Source organism: Tachysurus fulvidraco, chromosome 1 (genome assembly GCF_022655615.1).
Source record: "Tachysurus fulvidraco isolate hzauxx_2018 chromosome 1, HZAU_PFXX_2.0, whole genome shotgun sequence".
Classification (NCBI taxonomy): Eukaryota; Metazoa; Chordata; class Actinopteri; order Siluriformes; family Bagridae; genus Tachysurus; species Tachysurus fulvidraco.
In genome coordinates, this window is record NC_062518.1 from 18,748,297 (window position 1) to 18,763,674 (window position 15,378).

General features: G+C 43.4%; 1 protein-coding gene across 3 annotated transcripts in view; it reads right to left on the reverse strand.

Annotated features, from left to right (window-relative positions):
* prkag2b (protein kinase, AMP-activated, gamma 2 non-catalytic subunit b) overlaps window positions 1-12,838 on the reverse strand; it is a 13,331-nt gene extending 493 nt beyond the window's left edge. Inside the window, exons 1-16 of one of the 3 annotated variants that reach the window (XM_027142462.2) lie at window positions 12,319-12,838; window positions 10,714-10,776; window positions 8,228-8,327; window positions 5,298-5,500; window positions 4,636-4,687; window positions 4,391-4,491; window positions 4,208-4,289; window positions 3,681-3,739; window positions 3,559-3,604; window positions 3,410-3,464; window positions 2,601-2,727; window positions 2,286-2,451; window positions 2,003-2,040; window positions 1,746-1,892; window positions 1,222-1,315; window positions 1-973 (exon numbers count right to left, since the gene is read on the reverse strand). The exon at window positions 1-973 is cut by the window's left edge and continues 493 nt beyond it. In XM_027142462.2, coding sequence (XP_026998263.1) covers window positions 921-973; window positions 1,222-1,315; window positions 1,746-1,892; window positions 2,003-2,040; window positions 2,286-2,451; window positions 2,601-2,727; window positions 3,410-3,464; window positions 3,559-3,604; window positions 3,681-3,739; window positions 4,208-4,289; window positions 4,391-4,491; window positions 4,636-4,687; window positions 5,298-5,500; window positions 8,228-8,327; window positions 10,714-10,776; window positions 12,319-12,381 — 1,449 coding nt within the window. In that variant the 5' untranslated portion in view covers window positions 12,382-12,838 and the 3' untranslated portion in view covers window positions 1-920. Of the gene's footprint in view, window positions 974-1,221; window positions 1,316-1,745; window positions 1,893-2,002; window positions 2,041-2,285; window positions 2,452-2,600; window positions 2,728-3,409; window positions 3,465-3,558; window positions 3,605-3,680; window positions 3,740-4,207; window positions 4,290-4,390; window positions 4,492-4,635; window positions 4,688-5,297; window positions 5,501-6,707; window positions 6,996-8,227; window positions 8,454-10,713; window positions 10,777-12,318 lie in introns of those variants that run through there. The other 2 variants (XM_027142461.2, XM_047821065.1) reach the window with 2 other exon arrangements.
* Between the last annotated feature and the right edge of the window lie 2,540 nt (window positions 12,839-15,378).

Sequence of the window (15,378 nt, forward strand, 5' to 3'; positions counted from 1 at the left end):
AACGTCCTGAAATTTGTAACGAAGGACGACGTGTCTGAACCTCTCCCCCAGTGAGGAGGATGATGATGGGATTGTGCGTTAAAGTGTCCACAGTGTATATAACAGTATCGAGCACGTGGTGTTTGGGATCGTCTGAATATCAGCGATGGCGAGATGAAAGATTTCATACATTCACTTGTCTTTTGGTTACGTTAAAGGCACAGCAGCTCTTGTGCATAAGCAGAACTCATTTACAAATAAGACGTTTATTGGCAGTGGTGTTAGCCCCGCCTCCAGGCGAAACATCCGCCTTCAGCGCTTTCTTTGAAGGACTCTTAACACACTTTAACACATCTCTGAATATTGGTGAAAATATTCGCAAAAAGTACGAACTTCCCTTCTTTTTTTTCACCAGTACTTGTCCTCCATGTTTGTCTTTTTTTTTAATGCTTGGACCCCTATTTATCGCACCTTTCCGTTTTCTGACCAATCAGGTAAAGGCTCATGGGGAAAGCGGGAAAGACCAACATGGAGGTCAGAGTCCTGGAAGCAGTCAGGAAGCCATTTACACACAACTAGTCAGAAGTGTTAATGCCGTTGTCACAAACGTCCAACTTTTACACGAAAACCTTTTTGATGTAAAAAAATAAAAATAAAAAACTTTGGGAAAGCAGCTAAAGATGTAAACGATGTTTTCTCCGATTGGGAAAATGGCTGCCGGCGCCGTTGGTTAAGGTTATGGCCTGAGGCGAGCGGGACGACCAGGCCGTGTAGCGTGCGAGATGATGTCCTTGTAGTGCGTCTCGGAGCAGCAGCTGAGCCCGCAAACTAAGCAGCGTACAGTACAGCAGGACAAACGTTACACAGAGGATCACAGCGAGCTCCGTCTGTGCCGCGGGTCAAAGCCACATGACTCTCGTGGAACATTCACATGACACTCTCTACACGTTCGCTGAGGCTTGTGTTTCCGTTTTATCCTCCTTCCTGCTTAAGCCTGTGGAAGGAAACACAAACGTGAGATGCTACTGAGGTTTTTTCACTAGCCAACTGATAGCTAATCAGCCACGTAGCGTTAGCCGTATGTGAGTAAACACACCTACATGACAGGAGCAATGAAATGACACACCTGCTAAAGTGGTCTATTTGGTCTTAAAACAAGATGTGCATTGACTCCGCCCACTGTTTTAGACATTGTTTTAGGTCAAAGCTCATTAGAACATCATCATTTTTGTGGGTTTGTACCTGCAGGAGAGAGAACCAGAGCCTGGAGGATGTCTGATAGAGAGATGATGCCCTCGATGCTGGAGTCTTCATCCACCACCACCAGCCTGTGCACCTGCCACACGGACAAAGAATTTATTAGCAAAACTGAGACAAAACCAAATCATTGAACAATCAAAATGCAAAAAATTGAATTAAAGGCCAAACATTAATAAAATAAAATACTTTATACTTCATGCTTTAGAACCACAACGTTTCGGTGAATCGTTTCCTCAGATTTGTTCACTGATTCATTCAGATTTGTTCACTGATTCGTTCAAATTTCTTCTGATTCATTCAGATTTCTTAACTGATTCATTCAGATTTGATTATTGATTCAATTCAAATTTCTTCACTGATTCAATTCAAATTTGTTCACCGATTCTTTCCGGTTTGTAAAACCCCACATAACAAAGTGCAGCAGCATGACGACACTGTGAAAGTTTCTCGCCGTGGTTTGTGGCTTTGCAGCCAATCAGAACACGGTTCTCTCTACTGATTTGTACCTCAGCCTTTACGATCCTGTCCACGATGGTCTCCAGGGTCTCGTGTCGTCCGCACTTCATTACTCCCTCGAAGTACTGCGAGCGGTGTTTCAGTGCCTCTGTCACGCTCATGCCCAGGTTGTTGTAGGTTTTCTCCGACGCCAGGTTCTGCACACGGACACAGAGCTGATAAACACCACGCTCTACGTATAGCGCAGTGAAGGTTTAATACCAAATACGTAAAAGTTTAGAACTGAAAATGGAAAACGACGACTTACTATGACATCAAATTTGGAGTAAATATCCACCACTTTTCCTGCGGGGGCAGGAAATAATAGTGAGTTGCAGCGTGCAAGTGGAACATAACAATACAGAGACAACTGTAATCGGACCTTCACACACCACACACTATATTATTGTTTAACCTGTAGCTAGTTATTATGACACGGCGTGTCGAGAGCGAATGTCGTTTCCATGGTAACGTTTATCTAACTATCACAAGGTGTGTAGATCACTGCAACACGGCTACACTTAAGTCAGAAGAATATGACCTGATCGTACCGGTGTTGTTGACGACGGGCAGCGCTGACACTCTCCTCTCTACAAACACACTTAGGGCTTTGATAATGGGCGTGTCTGGCTGGATGAAGGCGATGTTGTGGTAGGTGCCGATGCCGAGCTCGCTTAATGTTTGCTTCATGAAGGCCGGCTTGGGCATCTCACACACCTGAACGAACACCAGAAGCATTACAGTAGCATTGCTGAGGAACTTTCTGTCTCAAATTGTCTCTACAACCCGTGTTTTAATTACAACATTGGTTCATTTATCCTCAAACCACAAAATCAGAAATAAAGGCACTAAACAGCTGGGCTTACAAACAGCTGCAGGAACTTAAGGATCCTTTTGTGCGTGAGGATGTAGAGGACGTTCCCTGAGACCGGGTCGATCATGGGCAACCGGTGGATTTTGTTCTTGATGAGGGAGTAAACCGCATCGAATATGCTGCAAAATATACAAAAAAATAATTCAGATATACTTAACACAGGAGACTTGGATCACATGGGCGTCGGAAGTAAATAAAAAGTGGGCGTGTCCTGTCCCACCCACATATAACGGTTCTGACGCCCACGGATTTCAGGAAGCACGAGCGTGGTCAATGCTGTAGGTAAAATGTGGAATGGAATTTAATTTATTAGGGAATTCCTCAAGCGGAATGGATTCGACTGGCGGCGCTCTGAAAAGTAATTTAAAAAAAGACATTATTCGCTGAATAGAGACAGTAAAAGTGGGTGGGTCCAATATTATTGGTCATAAAAAGTGGGTGGGTCCTGTCCCACCCACATATAATGGTTCCGACGCCCATCCTTGATCAGTTTGGGTCTTTTCAGTGGCTTGAATCATTTAAGCCCTTTGATTGTCTCAGATTTGTTCAATAACTTGATTTGATTTAATTTGATTCATTCAGACTTATTCACTGATCCATTTAGATTTATTCATTGATTCATTTAAATTTATTCACTGATTCATTCAAATTTTCTCATTGTTTCAATTAAATCTTATTTATTTTATTCAGTTTACTATAACACTAGCTTGTGTGTTAGAAATCAGAACTAAAATAAAACCAGATGATTAGCTAAAACGTGTTTGTTTGCGAAAGACGTCGAGAACAGACGCGAGCACTCACCTTGCGCTAGGTGAAATCTCCACTAAAGGCTTGAAGGTTTCTTGCAGGTAGAGCTCTGTTGGTGGAAAACGACAAAATACATCAACGAATCAATAACTGCTGATTGTGCCATAACAAATCAAACGTTGATTAAGAAGGCGAGCACTGACCTCGCCACGTCTCGATCTTGTGCTCCTCCAGCTCGTATATCTGCACCTGTGAGGACAAAATCATATTCAAATCTCCCCTTCGGAGCGTGAAACCACATGTTGTAGAAGATTACAATGCTTACGAGAGGAGACTTGTAGTATCTGTGCAGAATTCTGATGAAGTCTGTGATGGTCAGCATTCCTAATGCAAGAAAAATCAAACGAATGCAAATGAATCGCAACTCAAGCTTTAAACAAGAATGATTCGAGCTATAACTGGGTCTAGTCTATTATGCTAATGTTGCATTACCATCTTTGTTCTACTATAATTTATTTTGTGTGTTAGCTTGCTTACTATAGTGCTAACTGTTGGTTAGCATGTTTACTTTAATGCTAGTTTATGAATTTGTGTGGTTGCGACAGGACAGTGCTGATCTGTTTGCAGCTTAACCTTCTTACTACAAAGCTAGTTTTTTACACTGCATTTTCATTGTAATGCTAATCCTGTTAGCCTGTTTACTCTAAGGCTAGTTTGTGAGGTAAAATTAAAACTTGCTACATTTTATGAATAATTCCATAATATTACAATTTTCCTGTACACTTTATACATAGAATAGTGTGTGTGTGTGTGTGTGTGTGTGTGTGTGTGTGTGTGTGTGTGTGTTCACACCAACAAAGCTTTGCTGTTTGGTGTCCCACAGCGGAGCAGCTCTCACTCCATTAGCGACCAAAGCAAAGAACGCTTTCTTGACCTGAAGTACAGAGCAAGTGTCACTGTTGTCATGGTGATTATGATTGACGTACAGACTACGTCGATGTCTCCACCACTTCTACTGTTTTTATTTCTTCTTACCTGTAGTGTGGTGTCGAAGACCACTAGCTTTGAGCTGGTAGGGATGAGATCATAGCACCTGTGGCACTTCATGAAGCGTGTGTAAATATCGCAGCTCGGCTCTGGAAGACGAAAAAGAAAATTACACTCGTTTTTTTTTTTATACCAGTGTGGTGCATGAAACGTGGTATTCCTACGTTTCTCAGAATTTGTTTAGTAACTGTTCCTGGTGCAATAATAAAAACATGGTAGTTTTGGTGACTCACCTCCATCACTGATGTCCAGTTTCTCCAGCATGCCTTCAGTTGAACTGTACACCTGAGGAGAGTAGCATCAACCTAATTTAATCTGGAATAATTTGACATAAGATGACATTTATAACGTACGGTAAATGTAAATAATAACCGTTATGTAATATAATAGCTGTAATGGTGTTTGTTTGTTCATCTTTGTTCGTGTCGTGTGCTAGTTTGTACACGCATCGTCCTCATTGGCTTTCCATAATGTATCTTCTTTAGTATTGTGTTATTTATGCTGAACTGGTGGCAGCCAATCAAAATGAGTGATTTCTACTAGCGTAATAGTTCGGTATGTACGTCCTAAATAGATCCAAGACTAAAGTAGTGTGTGATGTGAGACACGCCCACATTGGACCAATGACGGAGATGATGTGGCGTATATAGTGAACAGAGTGCGTGATGTGAGACATGCCCACATTAGACCAATGATGGTGATGATGTGGTGTATATAGTGAACAGAGTGTGTGATGTGAGACACGCCCACATTGGACCAATGACGGATATGATGTGGCGTATATAGTGAACAGAGTGTGTGATGTGAGACACCCCCACCCGGTGTATGTGTATATGTAGAGTGCTCGTGGAGGTTTTATTAAGTGTGAGTTACAGTGATGCAATATGCCACTCACTGGACGGGAGGTGGACCTGAAGTGTAAAGGGGAGGGGCTATATCTGATAGGACTGGGGCTGGAGGTTGCTGAAGCCAGGCTGAAGCGCTGAGGGCCCGTATCAGGTGGAGACGAGAACGAGCGCAGCCGTCTCTCATCCGGTGAGATGAGTGGAGGGTTGGAGCTGTGAGTGGGCGTGGTGGGCGGAGACACGGGTCCAGACGCTACAACACACATATTTATTACATGTATTATATATTCCATTCTAAATCATTATTTATCACTTGGCTGTCCGTATTCCACACAGCGACACTAAACCACTGATCATCTGATCAGACGGATAAATAAACGGAATCGATCGGATTTATGGATTTTTTTTTAATACATTCTTTAGATAGCTATGACATTTGTACGATGATCACAGTATCGGCATGGCAACCATCATAGGAATGCTAATTAGATAAAGATTGACACAGGCACATCTTACACACAGACACACACACACACAGACATGTTATTGTAAAATCCCAGTAGAAATAGATGTCTCTGTAATCACAAACTCCTTTTGGTGAGTCAGATCATTTGACTCGACTTACAGACACTCACAGGCTCTTTATTCAAATGTTTACAATTTGGGGAAAAACTAATAACAGGATGCAAATAATTCATAAACTGAGGCTGTAAAAGTAACAGCATTTAGAAAACAAGGACAAGAAAACAGAATATCATATATACACTGTATCATATACGCGGAGCGACTCTCCAAAGAATCGACTCTAAAGAATCGAGTCGACTTGCACTACTACTCAGTGTCACACCTGCACGCACACATAATAAGAGGAATATGTTCCAGACGTTTCCTGGTTTAGCCTTGCTAATGCTACACATTCCTCAGAAGCTGCTAAACTAGCTCATAATCATCTCCAAAATGATTTGAAGACCCAGAGACAAGCTTCTAGTGCATGCTGGGAAGTTTGTATCATGGCAGCGGGCGTTTGTGATGCTCTTCAAATGCTGTTCATGGGAGGAAAAACTGCAAATCTGGCAACACTGGACTTATTTCCCTCCTACTAAATTACTTTAGCCACAGTTCACCAAAGCAAAGCCCTCAGGAGAACCTCCTCAGCTGCTCCGTGTGCTATGCTACATGCTACCTTTCTCTGAAACTGCAGCTGAGCTAATCCTGACCCTTAGTGTAAAAATAGCCTGAGCTGACGTTCTCCTTAGAAATGTTTGAAATTCGATCAACGTTAATGGTGTCCCATGTATTATTCCATGTAGCGGGAAACTCGATGCAATGCTTTCTGGGAAACTCCACTCCGGGAAACGACATCTTGGACTTCAGGGAAAGTAAACAATCCATGATGTTTATTTCCAAACAGTGAGAGTTAGCATTATCGCACAAACTTACAGCTGATTAGCATCACGTACCTGCTGAACATAGCGCAATGTAGCGTTAAAGTTAAGCGTGTCGACTAAAGCCACGGTCGCGCTAGCAGGCCAGAGTGAAGTGCGTGTCACACAGCCGCATGCAAACTTTTAGTATGGTGTGAAAAATGGCACTGAAACGTTGCGGTAATAATCATAGTAATAAAAAGAAATCGGCTCCTGGAATAAAACCCGTTGAACCAGAAAACAAATCCCACGGCTTTAGAAGCACGTCCTCCTCAGACGGGGGGACGGGAAAGGAGAAGACGTTTAACCAAATCCACACGTTCGGTTTCTGGCCCAAAGTCTGGAATATTTCTCTCACTGAGACCAAACAGAGCCTTGAGTCACGAGCAGGGAAAAGTGAGTCATAACGCCGTCGCTTCAGGAACTCGCCGATCCGATTAAAACAATGTCGCAAACCTCTAAGGAACGTTCAGTACAACAACAGAAGAACACGACTAAACTAGTAGCAGTGCTGAACAGAGAAGTGCTAGAGTTAGTGAGTGTGTTCATAATAACTGTTATTACACTTTAACCAACACTCAGTGCTAATAATAACTGTTATCTAACTGGTCATTAACACATGCTCCTGGTAACATAACTAACCAGAACCAGGATGGGGAACCCAAGCATTCACTCACCATCCACTCGTCTACTCTCTCCATCTCTCTCCACTCGTCTACTCTCTCCATCTCTCTGCACTCATCTACTCTCTCCAAGTCTCTCCACTCGTCTACTCTCTCCATCTCTCTGCACTCGTCTACTCTCTCCATCTCTCTGCACTCATCTACTCTCTCCAAGTCTCTCCACTTGTCTACTCTCTCCATCTCTCTCCACTTGTCTACTCTCTCCATCTCTCTCCACTCATCTACTCTCTCCACTCGTCATCTCTCTCCATCTCTCTCCACTTGTCTACTCTCTCCATCTCTCTCCACTCGCCATCTCTCCACTCGTCTACCCTCTCCATGTCTCTCCACTCATCTACTCTCTTCATCTCTCTCCATCTCCCTCCACTCGTCTTCTCTCTCCATCTCTCTTCACTTGTCTGAATACGATTAAAAACACTCCACAGACTTCTCCTTATTTGTGCTGCATCAGCCAGTAGACAAATTAAAGGCTCATAAAAACTGTCAGCATTATCAGGTCACTTCCTGCATGAAGTTTCGAACGCTTGTCAGACAGGAAGTAACAAAACCCTCAGTGCCACAAAAACTGAGCTGAAATTCAGGTTATAATCCATGTGTGTCCCAGACATAACCATGACATGAGCAGTAACGCAGACAGTGTGTCACACAGCCAGGAGCTACACATCTGTCCTTAACCGTCACATTAAACCAGTGCTGTATTAAAGACAGAAACCAGTTAAACCTGTAAGATGAACCAACACACTCATAAGCTTTACTGGAGTTTGTTGGTGAGAAGCGATTTACTTACTTTAAAAACCTGCTAACTTTCCTTTTTACTCACATTTTCTGGGCTTCAGGAACTCTGGGATTAAAGCAGTTTTTTTTCTTTCTCACCTTTCCGGGATCTGGAGAAGAGCTTGATGCTGGAGGGATTAGACGGCGAGCGGAAGACACCACTGAAGCTGAGGCGGTGGGGGGATTTGGGGGGTGAGTCCTGGTGAGAGGGGAAGATGGTTTTAGTGGAAGTGTGGAGCGGAGCTGATATGGGGCTCGAGGCCTGAGGGACAGGAGATCTCAGAGAAAAACCTTTAGAGGTGTTCGAAGAGTTGGACTCTTCTCCCTGGTACAGAACAAAAACAGAAACTCAATATTTAGCAAAATGAATATAAAAAATGATTATATATGAAAACAGCAAATACATGTGAAAAGAGAGAGAGGGGGGAGAGAGGGGGGGAGAGAGAGGGGGGGGAAGAGAGGGGAAAAGAGAGAGGGAGAGTGAGACAGAGGGGAAGAGAGGGGGGAGAGGGGGGAGCGAGAGAGAGGGGGAGTGAGAGTGAGACAGAGAGGGGGGTGAGAGAGAGAAAGAGTGAGAGAAAGAGAAATGGAGAGAGAGAGAGAGAGAGATGGGCAGATAGATAGATAGATAGATAGATAGATAGATAGATAGATAGATAGATAGATAGATAGATAGATAGATAGATAGATGGATGATGGGAGTTGTTGATAAAAAGATTTGATGGATTAATAGATGGATGGATGGATGGAGGGACAAATGGTTGGATGGATGGATGGATGGATGGATGGATGGATGGATGGATGGATGGAAGAATGGACAGATAGATGAATGGATAGATAGATGAAGTCACTGGTCAAAGTAACACAGCTCAGCTCCAGACTGAATAAATGATCAGTAAACAAGCAGCTTCTTATGGAGTCTAACTGTACACTGTGTCTTTCTCACACAGAACTTTCTGGAACTCATTAAAATAAGTTGTGACCTAAAGTCCTGCAGATGTGCAGTCCCTGAGTCCTGCAGATGTGCAGTCCCTGAGTCCTGCAGATGTGCAGTCCCTGAGTCCTGCAGATGTGCAGTCCCTGAGTCCTGCAGATGTGCAGTCCCTGAGTCCTGCAGATGTGCAGTCCCTGAGTCCTGCAAACTCTACTGAGAAGTGTTGTGTCGTGGTCTCACTCCTCATCAGGGCGTCGAGCTTCACTGCCGTTGTGCTTTCAGTCAATATCGACACTGCTTTAGGAGTTGGGATTTTATGCTCCAGTGTTTAAAACAGAAACATTTCCTGGGAGACGTTCTGACCATGTTGGTGTTCAGCTCCAAGCTCCAGCTGGTTAATAGTAACTAACGCTTAGAGAGTTTTTTAACAGATCATTGTTCCAGCTGATCAGTGTACCACTTTTACCTGTTTGTGTGCAGTTGTGTGTGTGTGTAATTTTACCGACATCAAAATTATCTCGTAATCAGAAGACAAATAAAATCCAGGCCAATAAAAATAGCCTCCAAAAAAAATCAATGTTGGGATGGTGAAAGCTTTGAGGCTGCGAGCAGATAAAGTCCCTGAACACGTGCTAAATGTTTGAAGGTCACTTCAGCTGTGAGGACCTGAGCTTTGAAATGAATCAAAACATCCAGTGACATAAATATGAAAACAGCCGCCTGCATTGTTCCATATCTGCTCTCTACTGTAATGAAGCCTCGTCTCTCTCAAGTTGTGAAGATCTAAACTCCCCCCTCATTAAAAACACCAAATTATGAATATGCACGACCATGCAAATTCGGAACCGCCCCCTAGGTCCTCCTAAGTTTCGGCATCCGAGTCTCCGTTTGCATGAACGTTTTTTTTTTTTTATGGCGGACATACCGTTACCGTGACAACCACAGATTTGCTTAGCAAATTGCAACACGGACCGAATTTGCTAGGCGGCTGGCGTAGCGCACGAGTTACAGTGCCGAAACATTTGCATCTCCTACAGGATTGGCTGAAAGCGGTGCTGTATGTTTTGTGACATCACAAACCACTAAAAGCCCCGCCCCCTGAATTAGGTTTGTACAGAAGAAAAAGAAATTCTATTAAAGTCTACATGAAGACAGCTAGCATGAGGTAAAGCTAACAGCGCTAAGCAGTAAGTAACTAAGCAGCATGTCGTTTAGTGTTAGTTTACTGACTGATGTGCTGTTGGTGCTTTACAAACCTTTGGAGCGTTTCGTAATAATTTCAGGTGTTAATGAGAAGGAATTTCCTACTGTTCCTTTGTACTGGCAGAAGTCACCTGTCTAACACACCCAGTGCTTTCACACACACCTCACGGCCCTGTGAAGCTGAACAAAAACCTATAAGGTGCCAGTGATTACAAGGTATGATAGGAATCCGATACAGTAACACACACACACACCTATATAACATCTTTTCCTGTTCTTTTTTTTTTCCCCGAGCCATGAGTCGTCGCTATAGTAACATTAACGTATCAAAAGGAGCGTGTTGACGTAAGCCCGTGATTTGAGTCCGGAATCGTAACGTACAACTCCGGACCAATCAGAATCCAGAATTCACCAGCAGTGCAGTGGACGAGTTCAGGTCAGAGTTTACCTTGGGTGTTGTAGCTTTACTGGATTTGTCTTTTTCTCCGTCCGCCGTGTAGGAACTCAGGTCCTGCGGAAAAGCCAGAAAAGACAAACGTGATGCGTTGAACAAACCACAATCGCTGCAGAACAACAAAAAATCGGACTGGTTCATCTCGGGTTTATTGTAGACAGCAATGACGCCAGAGTATTTTGTCTGGATGTATTGTGGTGTTGTCTTTGGTGCAGTGTCCTTGGGTATAACCTGGAACTTTCTCAGTGTTTTTGGATCATTTTCTCACACACACACACAAACACACACACAGCTGAAGGTGTGGTGAGTCTGAGCTGTCAGGTTGGCCTGCCTTATATAAACACGTCGAGTAGGCGCTCCACTCTACATCTTCAAATACTCCAAATATTTTCCTCCAGACACTGGAGGTGAGAATCTCATAACTAGAGTCACTGTAGTTTCAGGAAGAATGTCTGTCTCTTTGGCTCAGAGCCACGGTACAGTTTGGCTCGAACACCATGCAGGGCATAACACCATCTCTCGACATATTCTCCAGATTTCGATGCAAACAGAAATTCCTTCAAGGTCAACTCCGGGAAAAAAAAAGTTCCCGTTCTACCTGAGCGTTCTTATTAAACATCCGTAAAGATGGCGTAAGAGCTGTCTGTGTGGGCGTGGCCTAATATTCGGTTTTAAAACTGATGGCGCTTTAATTAAGATTTAAGTTATTTGTCAAAAATGTATCAGAATTCCAAAGTTTTTTTTTAAGGATTGATCTTTTATCACATTTACGATAACCAGATGTGTATTTATTTATTTATTTATTTTTATTTTATTTTCAGCAGTTTGTTAACATAAGAAGAACTGATTCATTCATCGATGATATAAACTGACTCGAAGGCTCCGGGTAGCTTTTTGTGAAGTGATGCTGCTGGTTTGTCTGTAAAATCTGCTGTCTGAGACTGAAGGCAAACTGCAATATGATCCACTTCCCCTTCCACAAGTTCTCTGGTTCAGTAGCTTCCTCAGTTTCAGTACAGTCCTGATTCGTGTGATGCTCATAAAGGGTTCATGTCTACAGTAGTGTCGCTGTGCTCAGCTATGACCTGGTGTTCGGGGTCACACACACACACACACACACACACACACACACACACACACACACACACACACTGCACCCTTTGTTTATTAAATATAAAACAATGTTGATTGTTTTCCTTTAACAGCACAACCCCTTAATCCTTAATTCCTCACTATCACCTGTTGAAGTGATCTCTGGGCTCATATTCAGTCCTACTAAAGTGTTTATATTATTTAATCTGGATTCATTAGACAGTGTCACGTGAATACAGACATAGCTGCAGATTTTCAGCCTTTAATAATAATAATAATAATAATAATAATAATAATAATAATAATAACAATAATAATAATAATAATGTGGATTAACCCTTTAATAGACCTCGGAATAAACACTAGGGCACTTTGTACACTGGTCATAAGGCTGTTACAAAACTGTAATTAACCTGCGTGCCTAATTACTCTGGCTTAATTAGAAAGCGCGCTCCCGTGAAGGAGACCGCGGTACCGGAAGCGGATGAAACCCTGATCCGGACTCACGGGCATGTGGAGCCGCAGCGCGTGCCGCTTCTTCTCCTTCACGTCCGCCGCCGTGCTGCCCATATTCCCTCCTTCTCTCTCCGTTTCTCTCCTTCTCTCAGTCCTTCTGTTCGCTCTGAAAAGTTGACACACAGCCGCCGTGCACGCAGCTGCACTCACGGAAACGTGACTAAAATGGAGCCGCTCCAGTTCCTTTAACGCGCCTCCGGGTTGCCAGATCCATGCGATTCAACTTCCAAAGTTAAGGCTTTAAAACCACGCCCACGTTGGCATAGAGCATTAAATCTCGGTGTTTTATATATTTATTTATGTATCAATTTATTTGTTTGTTTGTTTAGAGCATGTGGAATGTGAGTGAATAACTATTTAACTGGTCGAACAGAACAGAAAACTAACGCTAAACATTGTAAGCTTAATGTAGACGTTATAACAGCGTCATAGCCCCGATTCAGGACGTGCAAAGTCAAAATAAATAACTACACGTGGTTCACGCCTTCAGTTTGCTGGTCATATACCACACTTTTACAGTCTGAGGTCTGAGTGGTGACTGTTACAGCAACAACAATAACGAGTAGCTTAGCAACAAACTAACAGAGACGGGGGCGGCCATGTTGGAATGACGTCACTGTAACTGGGAGGGAAATGGAGACAATCCCAAAGTGATAAATTTTCTGTAGGTTGCAAACCCACCCCCACCCACCCCCAAAAGCATATTTTTTTTCAGAATCAGCTTTATTGCCAGGCATGTTTTCACATGTGAGGCATTTGTTTTAGTGACATAAGCTCCACAGTGTAACAGAATGACATATGCAGTATAGACGAAAGTGTACGTACACATTTACAGGTGTGAAATGTGCAGTTTAAATATACATATGACATATACATATACAAATATTGACAATTTGTATGTACAAATTTGCAAGTGTGAGAAATGTGCAATTGAAGTATACAATACAATTTGTATGTACACATGTGCAATCGTGAAATGTGCAGTTGAAGTAAACAGTAAACATTCAGACAGTATGTATGTACAGAGTGCAAGTATGAAATGTGCAATTGAGGTATACATAGTACAAATATTAGGTGCTGTGTGTTCCATGGTGTTAATTGTTCATCAGATGGATTGCTTGAGGGAAGAAACTGTTCCTATGGCTGGTCGTTCTGGAGCTCAGGGCTCTGTAGCGCTGACTAGATGGCAACAGAGGGGTCCAGAGTGATTGAGTGTGATGGATGTGAGGGGTCCAGAGTGTGTGTGTTGGATGTGAGGGGTCCAGGGTGAGGGAGTGTGCTGGATGTGAGGGGTCCAGAGTGTGTGTGCTGGATGTGAGGGGTCCAGAGTGAGTAAGTGTGCTGGATGTGAGGGGTCCAGAGTGTGTGTGCTGGATGTGAGGGGTCCAGGGTGAGGGAGTGTGCTGGATGTGAGGGGTCCAGAGTGAGTAAGTGTGCTGGATGTGAGGGGTCCAGAGTGTGTGTGCTGGATGTGAGGGGTCCAGGGTGAGGGAGTGTGCTGGATGTGAGGGGACCAGAGTGATTTTCTTCACCCTTTTGCTCACTCTGGAGGAGTACAGGTCTTGGAGAGTGGGGAGAGTTGTGCCAATGATTCGCTCAGCAGCCCGGACTACCCTCTGTAGTCTTCTGAGGTCGAATTTGGTGGCTGAGCTGAACCAAACAGTCACTGAGGTGCAGAGGATGGATTCAATGATGGTGGTGTAAAACTGTTTCAGTAATTCCTGTGGCAGGTTGAACTTCTTCAGCTGACGAAGGAAGTACAACCTCTTCTGAGCCTTTTTCACAATGGAGTCAATGTGAATGTCCCACTTCAGGTCCTGGGAGATTGTGGTTCCCAGGAATCTGAATGACTCCACTGCTGTGACAATGCTGTCCATGATGGTTAGTGGGGGTAGAGCAGGGGGGGTTTCTCCTGAAGTCCACGATCAACTCCACTGTCTTGAGCGTGTTCAGCTCCAGGTTGTTAAGGCTGCACCAGACAGACAGCCTCTCAATCTCCAATCTGTAAGCAAACTCGTCACTGTCCTGGATGAGGCTGATCAGTGTGGTGTCGTCTGCAAACTTCAGGAGCTTGACAGATGGGTCATTAGAGGTGCAGTTATTCGTGTACAGGGAGAAGAGTAGTGGGGAGAGAACACAGCCCTGGGGGCACCAGTGCTGACGGTGCGGGTGATAGATTTGAGTTTTCCCAGTCGCACTAGCTGCTGCCTGTCTGTCAGAAAGCTGGTGATCCACTGACAGACAGAGGAGGGCACGGAGAGCTGGGTTAATTTGGGACTAAGCACTGAGGCTTACATTCGTATTGCCATCTTGAATATAACATTCAACTAAATAAAACAACAACATTAAACTAAATAAAATTTAATTTGTGATCATTGTATTTTTTATTTTATTTACAAAAGGTGTTTGTTAATATTTGAATATTTGAATATTTTTTTGTGTCCAAACATCATTAGTGAGATAAAACAGACACCACACAAGGAAAGCATGGCACTATGGCAAGCCTGTGCAGCACCGTTTATGTCGCAGGGTTGCCAGATTGTCCTTTTATAACAAGTCAAAATAAAAAAAACAAGCTTCATCCTCATCATCGTCTCGCTGTATAGACAACACACCGACTTCACACAACACAAGGCATCATGGGTATGTACAATGTGGATAATGGGTGATATCACGCTGGTCTGATCAGCTCCTGAACCAATAAGCAGTACTTATTGTTAAATAGACCGTAACAAAATGGGAAATGATTCAATATGGCAACCCGGAACCCGTCCCTTACAGGCCTGTCAAAACACAACTGCAAAACATATAAAGCGCTTTATAAAGCACTGCATGGCCTTTTACAGGAAGTGTGTAGCGTCCACAAAGCAGAACTGTTACCACACACACGCACACACACACACACACACATGCACAGACACACACATACACACTCGCAGACACACACACACATGCAGACACAGTGAGAGACTCAGATTAATTTACATATGGAGATTTGGCAATGCATATTAAGGGAAAGTTCTTTGTATTCAGAACATACACACACAGAGA